The sequence below is a fragment of the Anneissia japonica genome, unplaced genomic scaffold (genome assembly GCF_011630105.1).
Source record: "Anneissia japonica isolate Jap-2015-1 unplaced genomic scaffold, ASM1163010v1 scaffold997_len2565447_cov190, whole genome shotgun sequence".
Classification (NCBI taxonomy): Eukaryota; Metazoa; Echinodermata; class Crinoidea; order Comatulida; family Comatulidae; genus Anneissia; species Anneissia japonica.
In genome coordinates this window covers 2,394,616-2,422,604 of record NW_022696369.1, presented here as the reverse complement: position 1 = coordinate 2,422,604, position 27,989 = coordinate 2,394,616, and the positions used below count along the sequence as shown (strand labels likewise).

The 27,989-nt window shown below is 31.5% G+C and overlaps 1 protein-coding gene across 6 annotated transcripts in view; it reads left to right on the top strand.

The window, feature by feature from the left end:
- Window positions 1-27,989, top strand: part of LOC117102025 (unconventional myosin-Ib-like) — a 51,277-nt gene that overhangs the window by 7,615 nt on the left and 15,673 nt on the right. For 4 of the 6 annotated variants that reach the window (XM_033242241.1, XM_033242240.1, XM_033242239.1 and 1 more), the window contains exons 2-11: window positions 13,828-14,009; window positions 17,548-17,663; window positions 17,909-18,003; window positions 18,191-18,295; window positions 19,727-19,773; window positions 21,581-21,644; window positions 21,759-21,857; window positions 22,554-22,556; window positions 26,184-26,290; window positions 26,480-26,627. In XM_033242241.1, coding sequence (XP_033098132.1) covers window positions 13,851-14,009; window positions 17,548-17,663; window positions 17,909-18,003; window positions 18,191-18,295; window positions 19,727-19,773; window positions 21,581-21,644; window positions 21,759-21,857; window positions 22,554-22,556; window positions 26,184-26,290; window positions 26,480-26,627 — 943 coding nt within the window. In that variant the 5' untranslated portion in view covers window positions 13,828-13,850. The remainder of the gene's footprint in view (window positions 1-13,827; window positions 14,010-17,547; window positions 17,664-17,908; window positions 18,004-18,190; window positions 18,296-19,726; window positions 19,774-21,580; window positions 21,645-21,758; window positions 21,858-22,553; window positions 22,557-26,183; window positions 26,291-26,479; window positions 26,628-27,989) is intronic. The other 2 variants (XM_033242242.1, XM_033242238.1) reach the window with 1 other exon arrangement.

The following is a 27,989-nucleotide window of genomic DNA, read 5'->3' as shown; positions in this document are numbered from 1 at the left end:
CTTTGAGTGTGGTCCTCGTTTCCTATAACAATAATGTAAAGGTCATTGGAACAACAGTTGGAATACCGCAACTGGTGACTCATGGGTGAAATTATCAGTCCGCAGGAGGTGTAAAGTGAACCAGTTGAGGGTTTCTTTGGTATAAGTGGCAACTGCATCTACTGTAGTCTTTTAAGGAATTTTAGAAATTTTCAACCTGCTTATCTACTGTAGTCAGAGAAAGGAGACTACTGTATATGCTTTGGTTGTGAAACACATAGTGTTGTGGTTCTTCAGGCTATTTGGTGAGATGCTGATAACCTAATATTTATTTTTTCCAATATTGTGCTAGTCCGAAATTACTCATTTTAAAATTTTTAATTTAGGTTAGATATTCTGTACTAACCTAATTACTGTAGCAAATATACTTTACCTACAAAAAAAAACGCTGTTTTGTAAATTCATTATACTGTATACAATATTTAATGTAAGGACTGCACTTATTTATAATGTGACAGCTACGTTGTTTTAACATTGGTGGGTGGAGCCTTGTTCTGGATACCTATACCGATAGTTTAATTACCATAGTTTAAATGAAAATTATTTACTCCTTGTTGTAAAGTGCATTGAGGCTTTTTTATTCTGTGGAATTTGCTATTATTATTATTATTTTTATTATTATTACAATTTTCTAGAATGTAAAACAGATACCGGTCCTCAAAATTCTTATTCACTTGTTTACTTCTAGTCTACAAGGAAACATTCTGTATAATTATTCTTATGAATAATTATTACAAGATTAAATTTTATTACATAAGACCATTTCATGGATGATGAATAAATGGACCATTTCCTTGAATGCGGTAGAGGATTTGCAATAGTAGCATGTACACTAGGTCTCTTTGTAGGTATTATACATGTGTAGTATTCATGCATGGAATTTACATGTGTGTTTAGTTTTAGGAATTTTTGTCATTGTGATAAAATGGGTCATTGTGCTTAAATGGGTGTGTGTATACAGCATGCTACTGTATATACAGTAAATTACAGATTTTTTTTATGCATTATGTACAAATGACATGTATTTTACCAAACTGATGTTATATTCAAAATATGATTCCAGAGTTGCTAATGCTATGATTGTTATTTGTAGAACTGTCTGTCTACTCTGTGTCTACTTACCTGGATAAACCGACTAATTTAATTTGATTTAATTTAATTTATTACTATTTGTCAGTTATATTTCATTTCAGTGTCCTTTACTTACTTTTTTGATTATAATACAAATTGTATACTTAACAGAAAAAATAGTTTTATTTATTTATTTTTTTTTTAAATAAGGCCTGTCATTTAATCTATTTAGTTTTTATAAATTATTTCATTTCAAAGCATGTAAAAAAAGCCCCTATTTTTGTTCTATTCAATTGCTCTACCATCATCCAGGGGCCAATGTTTATTTAACCATTATGTACAAAAACTGTTTATAGTTAAGAGACAAAATAAATCTTTACTTTATATTGTGGACAAGATAGTATAATTCGGATGTAAGTCTGCATATTGAGGTTGTGTCAACGTGAGGCGCTAAAGTATATAAATCCAGAATTATTATTATCGTTTACTGTGCATTTTTCTCATTGAGGTGGTTTCATCTCCTTTCCAAGTTTAAGGATTTTTAAAATTTATTCTTGACCTGGACTTATATATATATAAACAAGGCAATAACGATATAGCCTACATTTACTACTAGAACTAGAATGATAAAGTCCAGATAAGGAATCCATGTTGTACCTTATGCCACCCTCTTATTGTTTATTTCAGGTCTACGTGTTCAAATATTGACACACTACCACTGTGCCAATACATACCCTATAAAGATTATTGATTTCATAACCCCTGCTACACCATAGGTATTTATCAAGGCATGATCTAATCATAAGTTGCAAGATATTCTATAAAATGTTTGTTCTCATCAGACCTTTACAACAGTGTTCCACATTTCATGTATAAATGCACACAAATACATTTATTATTATGTTGGACAGACAAGGGATAGCTGGTACCGGTTTACCGGTTAGCTCAGACACAAAGCAGGGCTGTAGCCAGGTTCATCCGATTGGGGTGGGGGGGGTGGTTCTCTGTCCAGGGTCGAAACCCCAAAGCCAAAGAATATATGTGTTCCGAGTCTAAGTAATGCTATAAAAGCAGTAATGTTTGAAAAGGGGTTTCGTCAGAATAGAGGGTGGTTTGCTAGAAAAGGGAGTTCGAATCATGAAAACCCTCCCTGGCTACGGGCCTGCGAAGAGACCCTTGGGGAGAAGAAAGTTACTGCGCGAGCTACTGTGGTCCACATCGCAAGTGCTTTGAGACTCTGGTATAAAGCGCTATGTAAATGCAACCACATTACATTATTGTATGTAATTATATAATGCAAAGGTCTTCATTGTTTCTTTTTTACTGATTATTATAGATTAGATTTTATTATATCAAAATGTTAGAAAGTAGTGCTAGGTTGAATATCTATTCAAATTCAATGCTATAAATTGTAATGTGAATGATTATATTATGCCTTCCAGCTGCTATCGTACAAAGCTTTTGCAACTTAAGCAAGATGGCTGAAATCCAAGTAGTAAAAGGACAATATATTGTAAATAAAGTTCCACAATTTATTCAAGAAAATACTGTTGTGCTAATAATCATTGATCGAGTTCCTAGTCCACATTTCAAGCGCCCTGAGCATCTTACATTAGATAGATATTTGTGCTATATAAAACTACACTATTATTATTATTATTATTATTATTATTATTATTATTATTGTTATTATTATTATAGGACATTAACATTCATACAGTGAGCTATAGTATCTGGTGTCTTAGTTTTGTGTTTGTGTGGTCTTAAAAGTCTTTTACTATCAATGAGGAATATTTTTCAACAGAGCTTTATTACAAACAAGAGTTTGAGTATAATTGTTGTACTATATTTTTACTGCTGTATTTGTGTCTTACGATGATACTCTGCATAGTCCAAGGTTTAGATGTTAGGCAAAGAGGTCTCTGCAGAGAACCACACCAGTAGGCTGTGAGTTAGTCTCATCTGTTATATATAAATGATCATTATCATTGAAGTCACGATATAAACATCTGTCTTTGAGCAACAATACAATATAGTGCTTGGTAGCACCTTATTATAGCACTTTATACACAAAAAACTATTCCAATATGAACAAATAAATGGAACCAAGTTGCTGATGTCATGATGTTAGTTTCTGATCACCTCCTTCACCTGGAATTCCTTCACTTCCTATTGGGCTTACTTCCCTTCACCTCAATAACTTCCATTTGCCTTATAAACAGTGGATCATTGTGTATAGTGAACTTATTCCAGGTGCAATCCACTTGTTATTAATACTACTAAAGCGTTATTTGTTGTTCGCATTATATTAATTTTGACCAAGAAAAAGGTTAACTCTTTCTTGGTCTACTTGCAATACCACTGTTCGTACTTGGACTTAGTATGCAGTAGGTTTTTAATGATGGTAAAATTTTGCATACATGCATATCAAGACTGTGGATACATTTTGTGAAAAACGCAATGCTTGTATTTGCATTCAATTTTTCTGCTCAAGAAAACCAAGCTGATTATTCTTCTTGAGCAATCTTCTCTCGGTTAAACCTGTTGCGGTTTTTGGTTAATTTGTCCATGGAGAATGTCGTACTGGGGGTCTTCAGAGCCAGAAGAATGTTCATTACAGTACCTTTGGCTTACACTCAGATCAGTTACTAAAAATTTAAAGCATTTTTTTAAAACAAAGTTCTGTCTTTTTTTCATCAAATTTGATTAATCTGGAATATAATATTAAATTACTTCACTGATTTTCAACTAAAGCACTATTCAATTGTGTACAGAATTTATTACGACCGGTGCTGCATGCCTCGTGCCGCATCATTGGTTAGTTGTGACTCATCAGCCTGCATAATAATACCCACAGAACTGGAGTACAATTGCGACTGTGGTTTACCACTGTCTATCCCTTATCCTCCAATTCCTCTTTCATAAACAAACGTGTTATTATTGTCAGCAGAGAGGAAATGATCATCATGGACATACAGTATAGCCTACCTGTTCAGTTCGGTAAGGTAGGGTTCATACATACCAGGGTAAAAATACTGTACTACAGCACACTTGACCTCTGACATAATGAATGCATAATTATAATAAAATTAATAATGGATCAATGTTATTAATGATGTTCCACATATGTCCATTGTATGTATAAATAATGATTACATTTTTTTTTCCTGACATTTTGATATTGTTAATTATTTTAGGGGTCATCAAACTGCCAACCACAGAAATGAGTAGGAAGAGTTTTTTGGACCGTTCTTAGGAGTAGTTTTATGTTGAAGAATTTTCATAATTCATAATAATAATGAAGGAAATCCCTTCATTAACTTGAAAAAAAGAATTGCACTCTGTGATAATCTTTTACTGTTGTCGTAAACTGTGTTCTTAGTTATACCAAGATTTTATTATATGCCCTGTTATTTCTTCATAGACCAATTGTGTTTTTAAATTAACAAACTATGAAGGACAAATTTTGTTGTCACCAGTTGCCCTTTTCATGTAAAGAGCATACAGTAAAAGCATATATCATGGTACTGTATGACTATCTTTGTAAATAATTATAGTAATTTTATGTATTGGAATACAATGAAAAGTATAATTAAAGTTGGTTGGAATGTCTGTACTTTAGAGGCAGGTGTTTCTTTGGCATGCATTTGTAAATTTAGAAGTACTACGTATACAGTTTGATTAGATATCCTCTGTCATCATCATGACATGCAATAATATTGTGGAAATTATAGTAGACAATCTCAAGGTTTATTTATTGCTAATTTGATTAATATTACTATAATTTATTAATTATAAATTCAAGCTACAGGTTGTCAATACGAAAATACTACTGGCTTACAATTTGTAGAGTCTCCTCTATATATATTTTGTATATTAACTGACACTTTATACACTTGGGTATAGGATTTTCATTTTTTTATTAGATTTTTGGAATTTAACTGGTCACTATTATTATTATTTATTATACCTTAATTATAACAGGTGACTAATTTGCAAGAAAATTTTGGCCACCTGCATGCAGGTGGATCAATTTGAACTGGTCACTCTGGTTTCTTTGTAATGGTCATTACCAAATAATTTGGACGCTTGACCTCGACTGGAGGATGGTGTCCAGCAGTTAGTATGTTGCTCTTTAGCTGAATGAGACGAACCCTGATAAGGTTAATCACTCTGCAGAGCATCCCGTCGTGGAAGAATTTTAATGCATCTTCGTGGGTAGGTACAGTAGAGAGGGAATAGAACGTAGTTCAGTGCTGGAGGAGATAACTGTCCTATAGGAGAAAACCATTTCTAAAAGAATCACTTGAAATATCTTTATGACAAGTATTAGTTAATAGCCAGTGATAAAGGAATTTGCTGATAGATACTCTGTGTTATAATATATAATTTGCAGGATTTTATCTCTTGTTACTTTTTTTTGACCAAAAAAATTAGAATATCACAGAAGTTGGAAGTTTGCTTTACAATATTGTAAATTTTAGATGTACTGTAACTAACAGTACGAGTACGGCGAGTCAAATGACCGAGCGTGTAAGGCAGGGGCGTTGCAACCTACAGCCATTATATCGGGGCTGGTGCAAGCAGCATGTTCCTCTATGATTCCGGGGGTGGAATAAGTCTTCTTGGATAAGGACTACAAACTGTATGCCCAGTGTACACATTTGGCTCATGTGCACTAAAAAAAATCCAGCACATCTTTTGAGACGAGCGGACCAGTGTACTGGTCCAGCCCTTATTGTGGACAGGTGAGAGTAGCTGGTACCATTTTACAGGGTATCTCAGACACGAATAGACTAGGGGGAGAAGAAAATTACTGTACGAGCCACTTCACATTTCGAGCGCTTTGAGAGTCTCGGGTGTAAAACGATAGCTAAAACCTAACTATGTTATAATACTGTAGGATAGTGGTAAGAATGTTCTTTATTCGCTACTTTTAATAATTCTGTTTCCCATTTAGGCATACTGTGATAATTATTGTCTAGCTATTTACAAATGTTTATGCTTACATATTTATCATAGATGATTGATTACTTATATACAGCTGTATTCAACTTATTACAGTATATCCTTATCATTAATTTCTATTCCTAACATCTGTATAATCGGCATCTAGTTTGTGGCTATGTGTAAATTAGTGTCATGATGTCAAAGTTTGTGTTGCCATTGGCCCAGATCTTGGCTTATCATTGAATTGTCCTAGTATGGTTTATGGTTTTTTTTTATTGTTTTTATTTTCAAATTATTTTTCAGCAGAACATGTATGTTGGAGTCCAACAGCATTCATAATTAATCTCTGTACAATCATTATATTTGATGACTCATGAAATTAAAATTTAAACTAGTAATGACTGGTTTTATCATGGAATTAGTTAATTTTATGAGAAGGAATGTGAAATACAGGTCACAAGATTTTTGCTGCCACTTTTTGTTGGCTTTGTCTCCAGCATTTTATTTGCCTTTTTTGCAGGTAAATTTACTATTGCATTTCTGTTTTATGTTTAAATCTTGCTTGTAACTGAATCTTGCTGAATCAGTATATAAGCTATAAAATGGAAAGATTATTGTGTTCATTATTAGAAATATTACATTATATCAGTTATGAAATCTATTCTGTGAAACCAAGTGGTTGTGGAACGTTTTTCAAAGTGGTAAGATGGGAATATAAATTGCAGGAAAGCCGATCATACAAAAATCTGCATAGACATATACTTTCTGCCAAAAAGTGGGGACCCCTCTTCCATTTCCGCCGGCCGTGTAGTATATCATTCAATCTAAAAATCTAAAGAATGCTATAACATTTATAAGTCAATCGTGACGTCAACTTCGAATGTTATTTTCCTATCCCCAACTGTGCACTAATTTTTTGTTAGTGCATGGTTTGCTTGACCCTTTTTAGGATTGTGTGCAAAATTGAATTCTAGACTAGTGTTTTTCACCTAGCACTACAATGTGTGCCTGCAGAAAGAGAGTGGAGACACTCAGGCCCGTATTTAGTGGGGGTTCGTCTGAATCCCCCGCGGGAGATGGAGTTCCGTGAAAATTTTTATTTTTATTTCTTTTTTTTAATTTTTCATGGCGACTCGTACGCTTTGAGACGGCAATGCTTGAGAAGGTGATAATTTATGAGAGCGATCTTTTGAGAGATGCCAATCCTTTGAGAGAAGGTTAGCTTTTGAGAGCAATTTAAAGTGTCTTATGGATTTCTGTTATTACTGTTCTGGAAATGCACTTTGCCATAATCCAACACTTAATAGACTTTATGAATGCTTATACCTTTTTTTCACATTGTTATTTTGAGGAAATCTGCTTTCAATTGTGTTTTCTTTTGATATTCTCCCTCTGAATAACATGTGCCTATTTTATTACTATATTATGAGACCTGACTTTAGTGATAACCTTTGATGATTTGTAAATTACATTCTCTCCCATGTGCTTTTCAATTGATCCTTCATGTTTGTACAGAATGGTTCTGTCAATAAATGATGAATATTTATAATATTGTACTATCATACAAGAGGCGTCGGGTCATAGTTCATGTTTAATGAAGTACATTTCAATCACGCATTATGGTGATTATCGTCATTTTAAACCTTGCATATATTTTCTTTTTATCTATATATTATTTCTGCTAATTTCCACCGCGTAACTTCACCTATCCCTCTGAAACCGCTGGCAGGAATGAGCTCATATCTCATACACTGGGGTTTCTATATGTCATGACCACTGTCCGCCACTTTTCAAGGCTGGATAACAAACACAAAAACAGTCAAAAACTGCCAAAAACCAGTACCTGTTTTGCCATGTTTCGTGAATCGCTTAACGTCCCATAAATAAATCCCCACTGTTAATCCGCAGTGCTCAGATTTGAGAAATATCATGTCAGGCTGTAAAAAAAAACAGTCTGTTTTGCAGCTTCATTACGTCTACCGCGCATGCCTCACGTCAACAAAATATATGAGCAGCATGTACGCCACCACACCACGGAGTACCCATTGTATAGTTGTCTTGTATGCCTCAAAAACATCAGCAATAAATGGCATGTTTTCGAAATCAATCAGGTAAAAATAAACCTATGCATTTAAAACTATTCTAAACATCATAAACAACAAAATTTGCAAAGGTTCCATTTCTCAAATCAGTTACATAACATAGGCTATGTTCTCACACGGCTGCTAACGGTTAGCAGGATCCAATCGAGCGTTCTCACACAGGTGCTAACGGTTTAATGTTTCTTGCTGAATTTTGCAAGAATTTGTAAAAATGTACCAGCAGCATGTTATTTAAAACTCTACGGTACTATTAACATGTAGGCATAGCTGGAGGCCCATTTCCATGGCATATTGTATTCTGTGTTTTATTTAATTGTATATTGTTAATATTTCACAGCTGAGTAACCTGCACATCATGTATATATAATTACAGTATGTTATAGTAATTGTTAATGTTATCCATTGCATTATATATGTATTTGCACGCATCTATTTATAGGCAATCAGATCTGCTAAAAAAAGGTTGTTCACCAACCAAGGTGGGACTGAAGTGGATGCTCTCAGACCTCACTAAACTTTAAAATCTTTTGTCTGTGGATACGAATAGCGGGTCTCCACTCTTTAGTTACTACCAGATTTGCTAAGTGCCACCCAACTCCCCCTCTTACCATAATGGCTGGACCACTTGCAAAATGCTACCGACGGCTATTATATGACTTAGTACATAGTTTGTTTTTTTTTTAGCTTGGTGCAATCTTTGCTTTTTTGCTTAAGCGAGGCAGTATCTGATTTTTTCGCCCCAAGCGAAAAATTCAAATATTCTGGATCCGCCCTTCATCAAACTGCACAATAATTACTCACAGCACAAGGACTTCGCAAAGACACTCAAAACATTATTTACAAAGACGTCCTTTTGAAAAAATAATAACATGCTAACCATAACATCCACGATTGCCTCCTTGACTTCCCATAACATTCAACCATATACATTGCCACCTTTCCCCACTCATTCAACACCGTGCGGAGCACAAGTATATGCTAGTTAATCTTATTTTTTAAACTTTTAAAATTCAAAAATAAATATATGAACTTGTATTTGATATTAATAGAAAGATAGAGATTTAAAATGATTCAAGAAAATGTAGTTTTGTTAGTTACATTTAATATAAAGTGGTATTTTATGATTGGCATTCTTTGGTGGAAGATTGCAAATTGAAACTATCTTCATGTTTGCATGAGGATAAACATCCAGTTGATATGAAAAAAATAAATAAATAAATAAAAAGGTGACGAAAAAAAATTGGTTTAAAGTATTACAAAGGGAGTTTCTTTTCGTTCTTAGAAATGTTAGTACATTGACGTAATTTTCAGTATTTATTATTTCTTGGTAAGAGGTATAATGTACTGTACATGAAGGTATGCAAAGTCAGCTAAAAATAAACTCAAATGATGTTAGCTGGCTAGGATAGTTACTGTTGAAGTGCATTATTGTCAAAGTGTTCATCAGCTGCAAATCAATATACAGTGATTGTTATATTTTGTGGTCTGCAAAATATCCAAAGGGATTCATTTTTAGGTTTGTCTCCCTTTGGAAGTTACAATTATATTGTAGTTGGAAAAGACACAACTGAACCCGCAAAATTCTCATATTTCTTTTGCATACCACAATGTATAACTTACTGTATTCAACTGTTGGATTTCATTATAGCTCCTAAAGTAAACTTCTATATGAAAAATAAAAACATAATAAAAAATGGAAATTGGAAGTGGAATAACAGTTGTTTTTTTTTTGTTTTTTTTTGCTTTGGTCTTAGTTATTGAACACATACTGTACTTTTCTAAAGTTTGCTAAAACGGGAATAAGAAAACTACAAATATATAAACAAAAATATTGGATAATATGAAAACCATTGTTTCTTTCAACAATCGTGGCAAGTTACCACATATTGAGAAAAATTGAAGATGGATATTTTTTTTTATTTATGACAGGCTGTAAATTTATGTTAGAAGACAATATTATGTAAAGAACATTACAGTAGTATTTATGTATATTTAATACATACTAAACAATTCACAATGCTGAAGAATAGCTTAGTAAATTTTGTTTATGATCATATTGTTGAAGTTGAACTGTCTCCAGGAAAACACCACTCTAAAGTCTTGAGAAAGAGTTTATAGAGCATCATTCCATCCCATAATTTGCTAGAGCTGTCGGATGTTAATGAAATAAAATAGTATAGTATATACACACAAAATAAATTTAAAGAATTTAATAATGCTCAAGAAGTTTATGTGGTTTGGCAGTGGCACCAAGAACTTTAGCATTTCATAATCAATTATCATGTGTCTGTTGGCCAAGATGAGATTGACTCCATTTAACCTGCTTGTATTGGTCTTCAGCTAAATCAACAAACACTCCCTAGGTATCCAATTTACCTGTCTATCAATTACCCTTCTAATGTTTACACATACAAAGCAGCATTTTTGTGTCTTCTTTTATCTTACAGTAGATTTCTTTAATAATGTTTACTTAGTTTATTTGTTCATATTTTAAGATTGTGATTTTATACTTTTATTTATTTGATTTATTATGTGATATATCTTCAATATCCTCAAATTCTTTTAATTTTTTTAAACGTTGAGATTTAATTTTGAGACTATTCAATTATTTATTATAAATATTTTCCTATAAATCTAAGTAATACTCTTAAAACTGATGATCAATAATAAATATAGATATTTAAAAATACAAAAATATTATAGTGTTCTACAAAGTTCTATTTAATTTTTGTTTTGAAGATTTGTGTAAGTTGACATATGGGTCTGATCATCCATGTGAAATATGTTTCAGTATTCAAATTGTAGATTGTTTTTTGTCCAAAAATGGTGTTTGGCTTCTGTATGATTGACTTGAAATAAGCAAGTACATCACATCAATAATATTTATCATTTTGTTCAATGCTAAAAATGTACATCTAAAAAATGGAGAAATGCAAATGTTTCATTTATGGTAGCAGTTTTTAAATTTACAGAACATATTATGACTATTATTTTAATGGACTACTCAATTTATTAAATGTGTTTTTAAATTTATTTATTTGACATATAGTATCAAGCATACCTGTCAATGATAGAATGGAACAATTCCTTATAAACTTATAAAGTCTCATTATGATAGAGATATTTTTTGGTATTTTATGTGTTGTTTTCTTTGGTACAATAAGTGAAATAGAAGGGGGAAAAATCAAATCATATTGTTTTTCTGGTTCGTTTGCTAGTAAGTCAATACCCTTTTAGCTGATTGATTCTTTTAAATTTAATTCTACACCATTTGATAGCAATATGTCTATATGAGATTAGTCATTTAAATTTGGGTATTTTGTTTCACAGGGGCCTGAATATGATATCAAGATTTGACATTCCAAGATAATACAGAGAAATACATAATTCTGATTCTATTACTGTATTCTGTTGAACGAGGTTATCAACCTGTTTGAAAAGAGGATTTTTGATATGGGTTTTCCAGAGATGAGGTGTTTTTTTAAATTGATAAAATTTTATTTATACAATTTTGGAAATTGTTTAAATTGTATTTCCGTCTTATCCAACTTACCAATTACAGTACAAGATTGAAGTAAATGGTGTAAAAAACATCTCAAGGTTTTGGTGGTATGAAGGAGTTCATGATTTGAACTCACCCCAATTTTATGATATAGGTATAGGCCTATTCAAAACTGTTTTACAGTAATATAATGTTTACCATAACATGAATTATCATTGGAGGATGGACTTTCCCACCATACATTGATAAACTATTTTGATGTATATAGATTGTATGTTTTTATATTATAGGTCTATATCATTAATTGCTTTTCTGTAAAAGTTCATGCGCAAACTTAGAGCTACGTGTAGCAAACAAATGGACAAATGGTCCTTTTTTATTTGTTTTGTTTGCTGTTCCTGTCTTGTTTTGTTTGCTATGTTAAGCTAAACAATACTGTAAAAAATATAACATCAACATAAATAACATTAATAATAATAATAATGTTAGTCTTATAGAGTGCTTAATGCAAAACAATGCTTCTTTCCACATAAAAGAACTTGAAAAAAAGGAATGACGTCATAAAATATAATAACAGCTAGTAACCAAAAAAAGAAAAAGGCAGAGGAACCCTTTTCACCGCTCCGTTCTCCAGCACTTTGATGCTCCCATAATTGAGAGCTCGCTGGAACAGAACTCAAAGGAGCTTGAGTGAAATGGCATCTGACTATTCTATCCAACAAAAAAAGTAGAGTGCATTTTGAGGAAAAATGTAACAATCAGATTCAATCATTTTTAATAACAAATATATATATATATATTTTAAATAGGTAATTAAGCCCTGAAATTTATTATATATTAAACTGACATTTTATTAATATTCTCATAAGATAAAGGACATGAATGATATGATATTACTAGATTTATTCACATGAAAAAATAACCATTTTATATTACCTTCATGCCTAGCAAATCTGTAGGCCTGCCTACCCCATTGATGAATAGTATGTGGTACCTATAGTTACCGCAGAATGTAGGTCATAGTGGCTTAGGTAATTGGAAAATAACCTGAATGTTGTGACAGTTATTGTTTTGGTGCACCCTTCATGAAATTTAAACTGGGTACCATGTCACCACCCGCGGGGCTGATTGCTACGTGTTAGGAGTCTCCTTAAATGTCAGACTCATCGCTGCTCCAAAGACTAAAGCACTTTTCAAATCACATTCTTAAGAATTACCAACTCAGCTCTGTGAATGATGTGAATATGTTACATTATATGGGCATTCTTGACTACTTATTCATATAGTCAATCCTATGGTTGTAGTTTTGTTTTTCATAATAAAAATATTTTTTTTGCCCTGTTTCATTTGTAAAGGTTTTCTATTCAGAATAAATTCTTCTTAAATACACCTACATTCATATAGTAAATTTTATGCAACTATACTATGATATACTGTATTTTTGTAATATGTGTTACTTAATTTTGAATTATTTAATGCTTTTTTAATTGGGTCTGGTACTTTACATTGTACATTATATTAAAATACAAAAGTTGCTATTTCATTAGATTACCCTTTAATCAGTTTTGTAAAATATTTTGTTTGTTTCACAAGACATTTTATTATAACAACATCCATTAAAAATGATTTTGAGTACAATATTTATCAGGGTTTTCTTAAATTCCCATATTGGTGCAAAAATAGAAAACTATTTGGATATTTTTCTTATTTTAAGGTTTTTGTATCAGTCACTTTGTATATTGTACTCTTATACTCATATTCAAGTCTCCTTTAATGTCCCCAAGTATCAACCAATATTTTGTTGTTGAAGATATAATGTTTGTGTACAGTATAACAGATAAACCTGAACAAACATTAAATTTTTCAATTGGAATTAATGATTTCATATTAGTAAGTTATAACAAAATATTTCCTTGCAAATTCACAGATACATAAATAACACTACTGTGTGTTCTTTATGTTGTTATCAATTAAATATTTAATTAAAAATCAAACTCAGGTAAAACTAAATTCTTTTAATCTGTGTTTGATAGAAAACTGATAACATATTTAATCTTTTTACCTGAGCAATTCAATTTTAGAATTTTAGAATTTACCAAAATTAACTTTAATCTTATTTTGTACACATTATGGTAAACAAAATGTTTCACCTCTTTCTTTCAGATTTGATTTGTCACAGCTAGAATATGGCGCTTTCTAACGGCCCGTCGCGGGCTGGAGATGGCGCGATGATGTCGTTACTTGACAATATGGTTGGTGTCAGCGACTGTGTTCTACTTGAACCGTTGACGGAAGATGGATTTGTGGAAAACTTACAAAAAAGATTCAAAGCAAATGAGATATATGTGAGTATATGAAATATAACAATAATTATTATACAGTTATATAGAAATGGTGTATAATAATGTACAAGAAAAACTTGTATGTGCTTTAAATATATCCGCAGTGTGATAGAAACATTGTATTGTAGCACAACAAAACAAAAATGCCAAATCTCCATGAGATCATCATTTACCACCACTTTACCATAGTTAAGATGTATTCTGTTTGAATACTCAGATTTCTAAAGCAGACTGTTTTTGCTTAGTTGAAGGCCTTTTGATGTGATTTATTTTAAAACAGATTTTAAAAGTGATTTGAGACATTTTAGACTGAATATATAGGTACTATAATATAATGTAACCCCAATTTTTTTTCAGTAATAAAAACCATATTTTCTGTTAACATTTCAGTATTTGCTTAGTTATGGGCCTATTGATGTGATTTATTTTAAAACAAATTTTAAAAGTGATTTGAGACATTTTAGACTGACTATATAGCTACTATAATATAATGTAACCCCAATAAAAACCATATATTCTGTTAATATTTCATTATTTAGTATTAACAATGTATGGAGTAGTTCTTTTGTATTATGTTTTAAGTAATTTTATGGTATAGTTTGGATCATAAAAGAACTCCAGTTTGAATTGAGACTCCAAAGTGATTTGAGACATTTTACACTAAATATATAAGGTACTTTAATAAAATGTAACCCCATTATTGTTTTTCAGTAATAGAAACCATATCTTCTGTTAACATTTCACTATTTAGTATTAACAATATAAAGTACTGTAATTATTAAAAATTTCTTTTTGCATTAATTTCTACCTAAACATTTGTTGAATAACATTTTTATTGGCCAACAATTATTTACCGATTTAATTTTGTGTTACGTACTGAAATTCAAATACTCTGCAGGGAAATCAAACCATCTTTGATTATATGCTAAAAGTGCCAATATTAAGCCTCTTGTCTACCTAGAATGGATGACTACAACACAGATGATTTTTATCTAAAGACATAGATTTCTATAGATGGATTTTCAGAAACATCTGCTGTGAAAAGAATATCTCTCTTAGTCTGCTAAAGGTGTATTCACACCAAATCTGAATTTTCAGATTAGGAAGCCTACCGAAGTAATCAGAAAGTCGAAACGGTGTGTAAGAATATGGGCACTGCATTTAGCGCTTCGGAAACGCCGTCCGAATTTTAGTTTGGATCTGATATGAATGTAGCTTTGGAGTCAATTCTGATGGATTACTGCATAAAGCCAGAATTTTTGATAATCTGCTAAAAAATAAAACCCATTCTCAATACAGTAGTCTGGTCTTCAGTAAGTTTTATTAATCTGTTATAAATGGATGACCAAAATTTTAGAGTCTAAAGGTCAAATAAATTCACTATTATAGTCTGCTAATAACTAGGACTTAAAGTCTGCTATTAATTATTTGATGACTATACATTTTTGTTTTCTAACATTCTGGATGGTACGATTACAATGGCACTGGAGTTTTTATAGTACAAATTATACCATAAAATTAATTAAAATATAATACAATGAGCCTACTCTAATAAATAGTCTGCTAAAGTTTTAATGGAAGCTATCATATATCAATATCATAATGAGACCAATGACCTTTATGCACACATTTACTCTATCTAGGTTGGATGGTGTGATAACATTAACAAATATTGATTACAGAGTAGTACTAGAATTATATCCCAGTTTTTTTATAGGATATCTCTTGAAATTATCAAATAATTTATTATTGTATTATCATGTACAGTAAAGCCAAGGAATAGTTATAATCTGAATAAAGGACATATGAAGCTTTTGATCTATTATTAATATTAATTTACATTTATCTTTGTTGAAATAGAATCCTTATTACAATTATAAAATATCAAAATATTGTCAAATTAAATTTAGAAGAACCTAAATTAAATCTTCTCTCCAACCCTGACCAAGTTCAAACCTATCCTCATTCACACATATTGTTGAGGATTCCATACCCAGTAGACTAAAGAATACAACCTTTGTATCATGGCGGATTCCAACCTTTTATTTAATCCCTACACTTGCTATGATTATGAACATACTGATTTATGTCCTGATGCCATCAGCTGCAGTGTATTGTCTGCACTATTCAAGCATTCCTATAATAATGGTCCTTTAGTTAAGTCAGGGGTTCACATTCCGTTTCGGAAGGTTGACATTCTTTAAAATTGTATATTCCAATTGATATACAGTACTACGTATAAAATGGTATACTTTACTATATGCTAATAATCATATACATTTCAGTTTACTTTCAGACTAAAATAATTAACAATAGTGTGCAGTTTCTAAAAAAATCTGTCCTTTTTAAATGTTTTATACAAATTTTTTAATGATAGCCAATATGGTATGTGGTGACTCAGCAAATATCAATAAATAAAACATTGATGATGAGTTAACCTTTTATGCATGTTTAAAGTATCATTTGTGAATACTTAATACATTTTTATTAAAAAAATGATTGATGATGAGTTAACCTTTTATGCATGTTTAAAGTATCATTTGCATACTTAATACATTTTTACTAAAAAAATGATTGATAAGTTCCCCTCTCGAATAAGTGCTAGCTCACCAAACACGATTTTAAATGCAGCTCTTGCATGAGTTCTGTGGTGCCTTATCATTATAGATTTATTAGTATTTTATGATATCTTAGCCTTTCCTTTTGGTTGCGAAGTAGTTTTGGTTCTCTGATTATTAGGTCCAAATGCTTATTGGTTGCTGCCGCATCAGCGCAGTAGCAGTCAACCATACCAGGTACTGTACCCTTTTATATTCCTAGGTAGAGAAAAGCAATTCAGATTAATTGAAAAAATTCATGTGGATTCAATAATAAATATTGGGTAAATATTGGGTATTGAATATTGGGTTGTTGTAGTCGTGTGAGTACGTTTTTTCTTAATATTCTTCATAAATATTAATTGGATCATCTAAAAAGAAATAAAACATCAACCCAGTAATTTAGATTAAATTCCTTGTGCTCAGAACTCCAGCAATGTTTTGGTAGGGGGGAGGGGTGGGAGAGTCACATTTGCTGTCTATACCTCTTTTTACATTGCATAGATTTGTTATTTTCCTATGTATATTTCATATTTCTGTTTTCAAGTTTTGTAAGTTAAGATTTTTATTGCTTTTCGTGGTTGTGTGTCATTCATGACACAATGCTGAAACAGTTGTTTGGTTCAGTAAACTTGAGCATTAAATGTAGTGTCTATAACTTATAAGCACTAACTGTAAAGTATACAGTCAATAGCCACATGTGGACCAGTATCACGGTTACAAAGACCAGTACCAGTGTTAAAGTAAGGTTCACAATTATATGATTATTTTAATCTTCCTTAATTTAAATTTAATGTTCTTATGAATCAGTAAATTTGAATATTCCTAATCTTCTTGATTGTGGTAATTTACATAGGTTTTACTAAATAGGCCTACTTAAGTTATCAAACACATTAACAAAAGCTATTAAAATAAGCTGACTCTCATTTGTATTACTCATATAGACCTACATCGGAAAAGTGGTTGTATCAGTGAATCCCTACAAGCCCCTTCCTCTCTTTTCTCAAAACAAGATAAGCGAGTACAGAGGGATGAACCTATACGAGTTACCACCACACATGTAAGTAAAAATTTACAGGTACTTAAATACAAAAGCACTCGTCATCCTACCAAGTTGTATCATATATACCATGATCAGTCATATCCATCATGTCATCATAACATGGACTTGTCATATAATAGTCATACCATGTTTACATTGTACCATGCACCATACTGTGGTCATTGCACACTATGGTCATATCATACAGTCATAGCATGTACCATTTTGAAGATAGTCACTACTCTATTTTTATCTCCTTTTAGATACGCAATAACAGACGATGCTTACCGAGCAATGAGGGATAAGAACCGCGATCAATGCGTCATAATCTCTGGCGAGTCTGGCGCAGGAAAAACAGGTCAGTCACTTGAAAGCTTCTGTAATCCTTTTCGTTGTAAATGTCATTTTATGTATGTGTACTTGTCTGCTACTTATATAATATCTTCGTCTGGTTTTTTTCTTTACTAAATCCTGATTATTCTACACATGTTATATGTTTTGTAAGGCGACAATACTTAAGTAACTCGTAAATTCAATCTTGACAGAGGCAAGTAAGATTGTTATGCAGTACGTGGCAGCGGTTTGCGGTAAGGGAAAGGATGTTGATACTGTGAAAGAGCAGCTTCTGCAGAGTAATCCTGTTCTTGAGGGTAAGTGGGAGAAAGTGAAGGAGAGCTAACATGATGATTGTTATGACAACAGGATCATCGTTAAGGGAGACTGAAGGAGATTGAAGCTAATTTATGGATGGATTGTTGAGACAGGTTGCCCACAAGTGTGTAGTAGTCTTAAATCAGAAAGGTTAAGTCAACTACTTGACTTTAAAGAAATTCGTGTTTGAATAATAAATTTTGCTCTTTTTAAAAAATCTACAGATTGTCCAAATTAAAGACATTAGAAAGTAGTTATTAATATTGTAAATTAATTACCTTCATTTATGAGCAATATTAACTCTAATCATTTAATTAGCCGAAACTTAATTTAATTTGTTTTTTTATGAATTTTTAATAAAATTTACTTTAAACAAAAACACACAAAAGTGTCATTTAAACAAATAAAAAAACAATAAAATAATTCAAATTGCAACAAGAATTAAAGTAAGAAGTGCACACAGTAAAAATCAAGAACTATCAACTTAAAAGTTTAGCAAAACTCGCGTCAACCATGGGTGGTATTTTATTGTTTCATCATTATTTGATTTATTTAATAGATTTTCACTAATATGGTTATAGATGTAAATGGTGACATATTTTATTTTAAAAATAAATGACTGAAAAAAAAATCAACATTTATTTATTTATTTATTCACATTTAAACCATGTTCTCTTCATTTGATTAAGAACTAGCTTTGAGATTTTGAGAATTACGGTAGCTATATGCCATCTGTAGATCATGTATCGTAAATCTATTTCAATTATCTGACCTGTCAACTGATGTCAACTATGAACTATAAAACATAATTGTTTTATTTTGATATCTAAGACGTTGTAGTTTTGTATAAAATTAGTTGAATCTTCTACTGTTGTGTGCTGTATATTAAAACACCTCACGGCCTAAAGGTTTCCTTGATCTAGTATGTGTGCGTTGGGGCTCTAGATTGGTAGGCAAATTCAGCAATGATTAACTGATGGTGATCCAGAGATGTTATCTTATCTATTATGCCTAGAGGCAAAGCACTAAGATGTCTCATTTTCACAACTCAATTATGGGTTATTAATCAATGAAAGGGTGTAAAGTTGCTTGCGTGGCAAGATTTAAAGTTGCCTGGAAATTGGATACGGACGTTTTTGAGTGGACAGGAGAAATCTTTATATGTGATAATGGTAGATAGTGCAACAGATTACTTTTTTTTTGACATATGAGATAGATATTAAGTTTCAAGATGAGAAATTATTTAAAAAGTTATAAATATGTATGATAAACAATGAAATAAATGTTTATAGTTGATAATAATATGTATGACTGACAAATTAGATTTTTCTAATGCTGTTTCATTAATATTTATAATTCTAATTATATTAGTTTGTTTTTAAAAGATTAAGGTATTTATTATGCATTTTATGTGTTTTTTTTTCTTACAGCTTTTGGAAATGCAAAGACAAATCGAAATGACAACTCATCAAGATTTGTGAGTATCAAATTCATGAGGGACAAATAGATTATTTAATAAAATTATATTTCTGTTATATTTTATTTACATCCAACAGTAAAAATTGAATGGAACTGTGTGATGCTATATAAAATAATTAAAAAGGCTTGGCAGTAAGGATTGTTAATTGGTATTTCAGGATTTGGAATTCAGTTTCTTTATTTGAATCTAGCACCTTCTCAGACCTAATCAAATAGTACAGTACTCTCTGGTAAAAATCTACAACCCCTTAAAAATTCACTTAATATTTCACATTTTCTTGACCTAATTAAAATGAATAAGTTAATTTTTACATGTATTAAAAGTAAGTAATTCTTATTCTTAGTCCCATGAAAATGCAAGCATATATAGATAATTTGAGCTCGGTGTCCATTATAACTATTGATGATCCTCATTTTAAAAAGAGGATATAATTCGGTGTCATACTAAAAAATTAAACCAATTATGGTATTAAAAACCAGGTACAATAACCACAACCAGTAAGCCATTCTTCATTGCTTTGTCCGTATCTTATTGATCATTTCCCTCTTCCATTTGAGAAGATAGCATTGAACCCTAGGTTAGTCACCCTTGTGTTTATATTCAAGTAGGCCTACTATAAAAATTTAATGAAAGTGCGATGCCATCAGTTACCTCTGTTCCAGTAACGTCGATGTCCATTGGGACCGGTAGTGGCCATTGAAGGTTGACAATGCGTGCCAATGCTTTGCCTATGTCAACATATTCGAGCGTATTGAGCACAGTGATCTGTAAGACAATGCTGAATATTGCCTAGGCCTAAAAAAACACAGCCTAATGTGTCCTACTGGTTTTTGGTAACATAGCCCAGTTTCTATTTTGAATGATTGCACCTGCTATATGTATCATTGTATAACAGGTAATGTCTGTAATTTGTTCCCAGCACTGTGGTCAGTGTAGGTTTCTGAAGTGTCATAATTTCTACCTCAGGCCGCTTGGGTAATTAATGTCATTCTATCCAGGGGTGCACAGTCATCTGTAGCCTGTCTGAGGCTCATCAGTCTGGTAAAGGTGAAATCTCTTTAGCCAAGCAAGGGCTCTCATTAGGTAGCAAAGTTGCCATCATATTTAACTTCAGCAAGTGTATATTTTGTATGAAACATCACAATGTTCCACCATGTAGGCCTTAGTGTTGTATTTTAATCTAATAGTAAAAGGAACCAGTTTAATGGGTAAAGCAGAGATTTAATATACTGCTGGTAATGCAGACAAATTGTAAGTCATTACTCACGGTACTGAGTAACGGTAGTAGTGTTTATAGCATGGAGAATGATCAAATCTATCTGTTAAATCATTTATCCTAAAAATCAATCACTGAATAGAGACTTAAAGGCTTAGCGTTGCTGACTGACATTAATCGCTGGTGAACTTTAATAGAAAATACACAATTTCTATACTTAAAAATTGATTTTTTTTTTTTTTTTTTTTTTTTTTTGACATGTACAAGTAGCAATACTTATAGTCTTATAGAATGCTGAGCCAGATAGCATTTTATGCTCTGTGATCCACACAATCAAATTTAGTTTATGTGACAAATAACTGAGGTTTGCCCAAATATGGTCATGATATGACATCATATGAAGAATGGATGTTGCATGTGGCACATGCCCCTGTATTGTAATTTGTCATTGGCAAGATAAAACTTAGGTTACCATGTTAGTCAGGTAAAAGTTTAGATATGTAATATAACTTGAATAAACTATTTAGAATAGTGGTTTATGACTGTACTTTCAAATTAATTTATATTATGCTTTTAAATATATTTCAGGGAAAATATATGGACATTGAATTTGACTTCAAAGGTGACCCTATGGGTGGCGTTATCACAAATTGTAAGTGACTCTTATGAATTATTTCTCACCCCAATTGCGAAAATCTCAACTCAACAACCATGCTTTAAAATTGTATTTGTGACTAAAATGAAATTTTTCACTTTAAAATATAAGATTTACTGGAGAAGTCGAGGGTTGTAACCCAGGCTGCTGGAGAACGTAATTTCCACATCTTCTACCAGTTGTTGGCAGGTGCTCCAGATGTCTTGATGAGTAAGTATGATTAACGCACATTAGTCTTATGTCATTACTCATAACAAGCCAGATCAATTTGGTAGACATAAATGTTGGTATTTATGCAATGCAAGTTTTTTTTATTATTATGAAACAAATCAGATTTTTATATCTTCTGCATTAGAGTATTAAATTATTATATATATTATATTATTATATATATCTATTGTCAATTCCTTGAAATACATATTTGTCTACTTTTGCACTTAGTAGACCTCTTCCTCCATCCATGGAAAATAGTTTGCCTGTTTCTTTCCCAATTTTAAAGATGTGCGTGCATTCCCATCATACCAAAAGATCCACTGAATAGTCTTATATAGAAAATGATTGTACATGTACTTAAAAAATGACAACCATTATGAGGCCATAATCAATTCTATAATTTGGTTTTTTATTAGGTCAAAAAATATTAAAATGTTCTTATAATGAATGAAACATATAATCATTTTTATTTATTTTTTTATTCTTTATACTGGGTTACCTCTTCAGTAAAATGTTACTGTTATCTCAGAGGACCCAGTACGCACAAGACATTGCCTTGCAGTTGTCATTTTCCGTATTAACTGTACACACTAATCTACTTCAATCGAACGAATGCAGAGTAGAATTTCTTTCCCCCCCTAACAAATCCTTCTGTCTGTTTTGTCTTTCATTTTGCACTTTGTCCTTCACCAGAGGGTAAGTACAATCCTAGGTACCAGTTGACACACTGTATTCATCTTCAAATCCATTTTCCAACATTTTTTTACCAATTTTCTCAAAACCACTATATGCTCCCACACCCTCAATGTGATGGATTTTTTTTAAGCACACTACAAAGTCTGTGCTTCTATGAGCTACATGGATCGCTTTATTGTCTGCAGTGTGTGTGTTACTAGATATTGGAATTTTGTTGGTGCTAAATTTTCAAAATTTGGAAGACTAAAAACCACAAATCTTTCTTGTTTTTACTCATTGCTTATAACATAGGTTTGATTTGCCCTCCATATTAATGTCTATTATTTTTCATTGCGTTTTGTTCTTTGACTCAAGCTGCCTTCCATATTTGGTTATCAATCTTACATATGCTGTCATTGGGTTTTTATTGTTTACATCTCGTACTATAACCTTTTTCCAAATTGGCCACCATAACTTTTTTTTTTTTATCTTAAGCTGTTCCGAATGACGTGTAGCACTTTGCAATCTACCCTTTTGTTGATTGCTAAGGGTAATCATTACATGACATGTTTTGTTACATAATCATCAACTGTTTATATATTCACTAGATATTATGGAGTTATATTTTAACACTTCTGTGCTTATATATGATTACTTTTTACCTAGCTACCTTTTTAATTTTTTTTCATAATTATTATTGTCATACTAAAAATAACAGGTTTTTATGACCATTTTCAGACATTGTATGTCAACTTTTCACGTGTTTAAGATAATATGCTGATATCTAAATTTGCTTATAGTATGTAGGCTGTGGTGTTAGATACACACATGCATAACAACAGTATATATTGCACAGGCCACATATATTAGCATAGTATATTTAAAAACATCTTGATTTGCATTTGCCATTGGAGTGTTGCTATGCCAGCCTTTGTTTTCATGGTCTCTGGGTAGATTAGTAGGATAGCAATGGTGCCTTTGTTTACTGTACTGGATATATAGGTCTTTGTTGCTAAGCTATTCTGTCTGCTTATGCAAATTATTTAACAAACAAAACAAGGACATCATAAGAAGATATTTCTTTTTATTTCTTCTATATTACTTCCTTTTATTTAACAACCAGCATATTTTTTTCATGTCATCTTGGAATCATAGGGATCTGATTTAATAGCATATATATAAAATAATTATATTATTGTATACTGTCCAGGAAATAAACTGAATATCTTATACTTTAATAAATAGGAAAATGTAATAATAGTATAATTAATACCAATTACATATGGAATATAAAAAATATATAAATCTATATTTATAATAACAATACATTATTACAATTTAATTCAGAAAATGGCAACTGGACTGAGGAATGTTTATCATTAAAATTGTGAATTGATTAAATAGTGTTTGCAACAAAAGCATAACTAATTGACTACTAATAAGATCACTTTTGTCATCTAATATACTATTAAATTTACTATAAAATAAATTCTAATAAAATAATATTACCGTAAAAGGATGACTTTTATCATGCATAACATAAGAAATTGTTTTGGATTTCCCCTAATTATAGGAGTCATTTGAGGGCAGAAGGCTATCTTCCTTTGATCAAATGGTCTACTGACGACTTCAATATAGAAAATAGTAAAACTGGTACTAGTTTGTAATGCGCTACAACAATAGGTTGTGGCTCAGAATCATTTGTGGTGCTTGGCATGAATAGTTAATAAAAGGTATTGCTATGCTAGCTATTTATGCTGCAAAAATTCAGTCATACTATACACTGATTAACTGATAGTTTAGCATATGGTAGTTTATGGTCCCCGATTTTGGGGATTTGAGATTGGCAAAGAAGGCAACAGGCAAAGATCAATGTAGGAAATTACCATTGCGCATTAATGTTAGGATATATATACATTAAAGCATCTATAATAAAGATATAAATAATTTATTATATTTATTAATTTTAGAGTTAGCCTTTTATTCACTGTTGGTAGTTTACTGAATTAAAAAAAAATGAATATATTACTCTACAGTCAGTGTCCAGTCATCTGTCATCTGCTTTTCTTTATCGAGCACCTCTGTCATCTGCTCACTTTGTCCAAACATTTGCTGTGTGCTTTTAGTTTAATTTTCACATTGACATTTACCAACATGAAATAAAATCCAGATCATTTTGATTAATAACTGTATTAGTACCGTACATTTCTTAAAATGTGGTGTGCTGTTATTTTCTGTAGTCAGCATTGCTAGTGAATATTAGATTAGAGATTTTTAGTTTTTTGTTTTAATGATTGAATATTTGTTAGTTTCCAGGAAATTTTTCCTTTTGTTAAATTTGCTTAGATTTGAAAATAGAAGGTAACAAATTTTCAAAATTGTTATATTAATGATAAAAAAGTATAACATTAGGTTTTCTTATAATTTTTATTTATTACGTCTAGTGTCTGTTATTTCTGTGGTAATTATTAATATTCATAGTTAATTAATTTTTTTTAAATTGTTTTTTTGCATTCATTTCTTTCTGCCTCCCTTTGCTGCCTTCCCTTTTTTTGACGTGATGGTTAGTTTTTTTTTTTCATATTTTTTTGTGGTATATCTAAATTATTATTATTATTAATCAATTCTTATATTTCAAAGCAATCATTTTCCAACTCAATTCTTGACTGATAAAAAATATAAATGGGAGATAAGATTTTTATCTTCCAGAATTCTAGGGTCTTGCATTTAAATTGTATCTATCACAATATTAAAAATAACCCCCCTATCCCTAATGATGATATTTAATAAAGCATTGCCTAGTTGATTCAATTTTTGGCAAGTTGTCACTGTTAGATGAGAAGGCAATATATGTTTAAAGATGTATTGTCCCATGCTAAATAACAAAAAAAATCATTAAAACATTTTTTGAAATTTACTTGCCCATTTTGAAGTAATATAAAAGTTATTAAATTTAACACAGAAATTTGTGTATTTAAAAAATGTCTACTTAACACAGAAATTTGTGTATTTAAAAAATGTCACTGGAAGTGTTTTATTATTATTATTTTTATTATAATTTTTTGGTTTAAAAATCAGGGTACAGTGTACACATTTTTTAAATTCAGTAATTTTTATGCACAATTTAATAATTTTTATGCTATTGCAATATGAGCAAGTTTATTTCAAACTGATTTTTTTAAATGATTTTTTGACATTAGCAGGGGACAATACATTTTTAAGGAAATAATATTTATATGGAACCACCTCTAAACTTTATATATTAGGAAATAAAGAGCTTAGTTGTTGATGTGCTTCTACCAATTTTAGACTTACAGATACTGTTCTTATGCCTATGAAAGATTAGTCCTACTTCTGTCCATCAACTAAGCCTCTGATAAGACATGTAATACAGACTATTATGAAGAAGATAATTAATAGTTTTTTGACAAAAATACTTTTTCTGCATTCAGTTTTAAGCACTTCCTATTACAGTTCTGTTGCAAACTTCTATGGGTTCAAATCCTGACGAGAACCATAAGTTATTTTTAAAAAGAATAAGCTTTTTAATTTATAGTCCTGAGATGACATTAAAAATATATGATTTTTATTAGTTAAAGAAAATTTGCTTTCTATTATGTATTATATTTTCTTTGAATTTGTCTTCAGATGAGTTAGATTTGACAAGAAACCCGGCCGACTACTATTACTTAAGTCAGAGTGGTACTCAAAAGATTGACAAAATCAACGATAAGGAACAATTTGCAATAACGCAGGTAAGAAATACCACTCTTTCCTTGGTAATATTTTTGTTATTTAAAATATTAAATCTAAAATATTAATAGTGTAAATAGAATATTTATTTTCTCCATGTTCTGATGTATATTATTAGTATTGCATGTTTTCATAGAGGGCGCTGTATGATTACCAATTTATATTTATCTCTTTGTGAATTTTATTTACAGAAAGCAATGCAAGTTCTTGGTTTTACCGATGAGGAGATTCTTTCAATCTACAAACTTCTAGGCAGCATTTTGAAGCTTGGGAATGTCAAATTCACATCAGTTAACACCATGAATGGAATGGAAGGGGTGGGATTTCAAAAGGAAAATGGTAAGTGAACCATTTCAGGCCTATATTCAGAATTGTCATTGATTGTTGTGGGATATGCACAAATGGACCAACTGGATTATGGGGTCACCTACAACTTAATCTTCAGATACAGTACTGGCCTAACATTAGATTATTGATTAGTAAACATTTAAGCTTCCCTTTGTTTACTGAAACTAACAAATTTAGTATTCAGTATACATTCTCAACTGTCTTAATGTGAATGTTTTCCAATAGATATGAGCATGCCATATCTAAATTTTTTTCATTGAGTTATTATTGTGGTACATCATTAAAAACATACTGATAAATCTTCAAATAAATCATCTATATATTAATTCTGTTAACGCTTCGGCATAACTTCACGTATGTCCTCTGAAACCACTGGCAGGAATGTGCTCATTCTTTAAACACTGGGGTTTCTAATGTGGCGAAGATGATAAGCTATGATTCTAGGCTGGATATTAGATGACAACAAAAAATACCTCAAAATCACCGAAAATTAGTGCCTTGACAGTCATGTTTCACGAGTAAAGCATCCCATCAGTTTTGTACCCCAGTGCTCGAGTCTACAAAATATTGTGCAAGACCGCAAAATAAAAAGTCTGATCACCTCGGCACTGATCGGAACTGCATGTTCCTGTATTGCATGCTGTCTGGTAAAAGCTGCCTGCTGTCCTAAGTAACGGAGCACCAATTGCATTAACAACTGAATATAAACATAAACAGTACGTTTTATATGGCTTTTAACATCAGCAATGAATGGGATGTTTTAGAAACCTATCAGGTAAAAATAAAAGGCATATATGCCCAGGGACAAGGCATAATATAGACTAGGCCTAATAATTTCCCAGAGGGTTAGGCCTAGGTTCTCCCCCCCCCCCACACACACTCTCAAATCCGGGTCACTTCGGCCCTTTGAGTCAATTTGGCCCAGGGCAATATGGCTATTCTTCCGCCATGCCATAGTGCATTAAGATACTCATGTTTAAGTTTAGGGTCAAGCCAGCTCTACCAATCAACACCTGAAACTTATGTAAACCCATCGGAACAAATTTCCACAGCCTATTTTTTGTTTTGCTATAGGCCTAGGACATTCACCTAATGCTTAACTATATATGTTGCATTTTCATGTGCAAGAGGGTAATCCAATGTAGGCCCATATCTATAAAAGTGGACAATAATTCCTCACAAGGGCTATACAGCAGAGACACATACCCAAACGTTATCTGCAAAGAGGTCCTTTTTAGAAAAATAGTGACAAGGTAACCATAACATCCTCAATGATTGCCTCCTCAACCCCCAATAACATACATACCTTTCTACCTTTGCCCATTCGCTTAACACTGTGGGCAGCACAGGTAT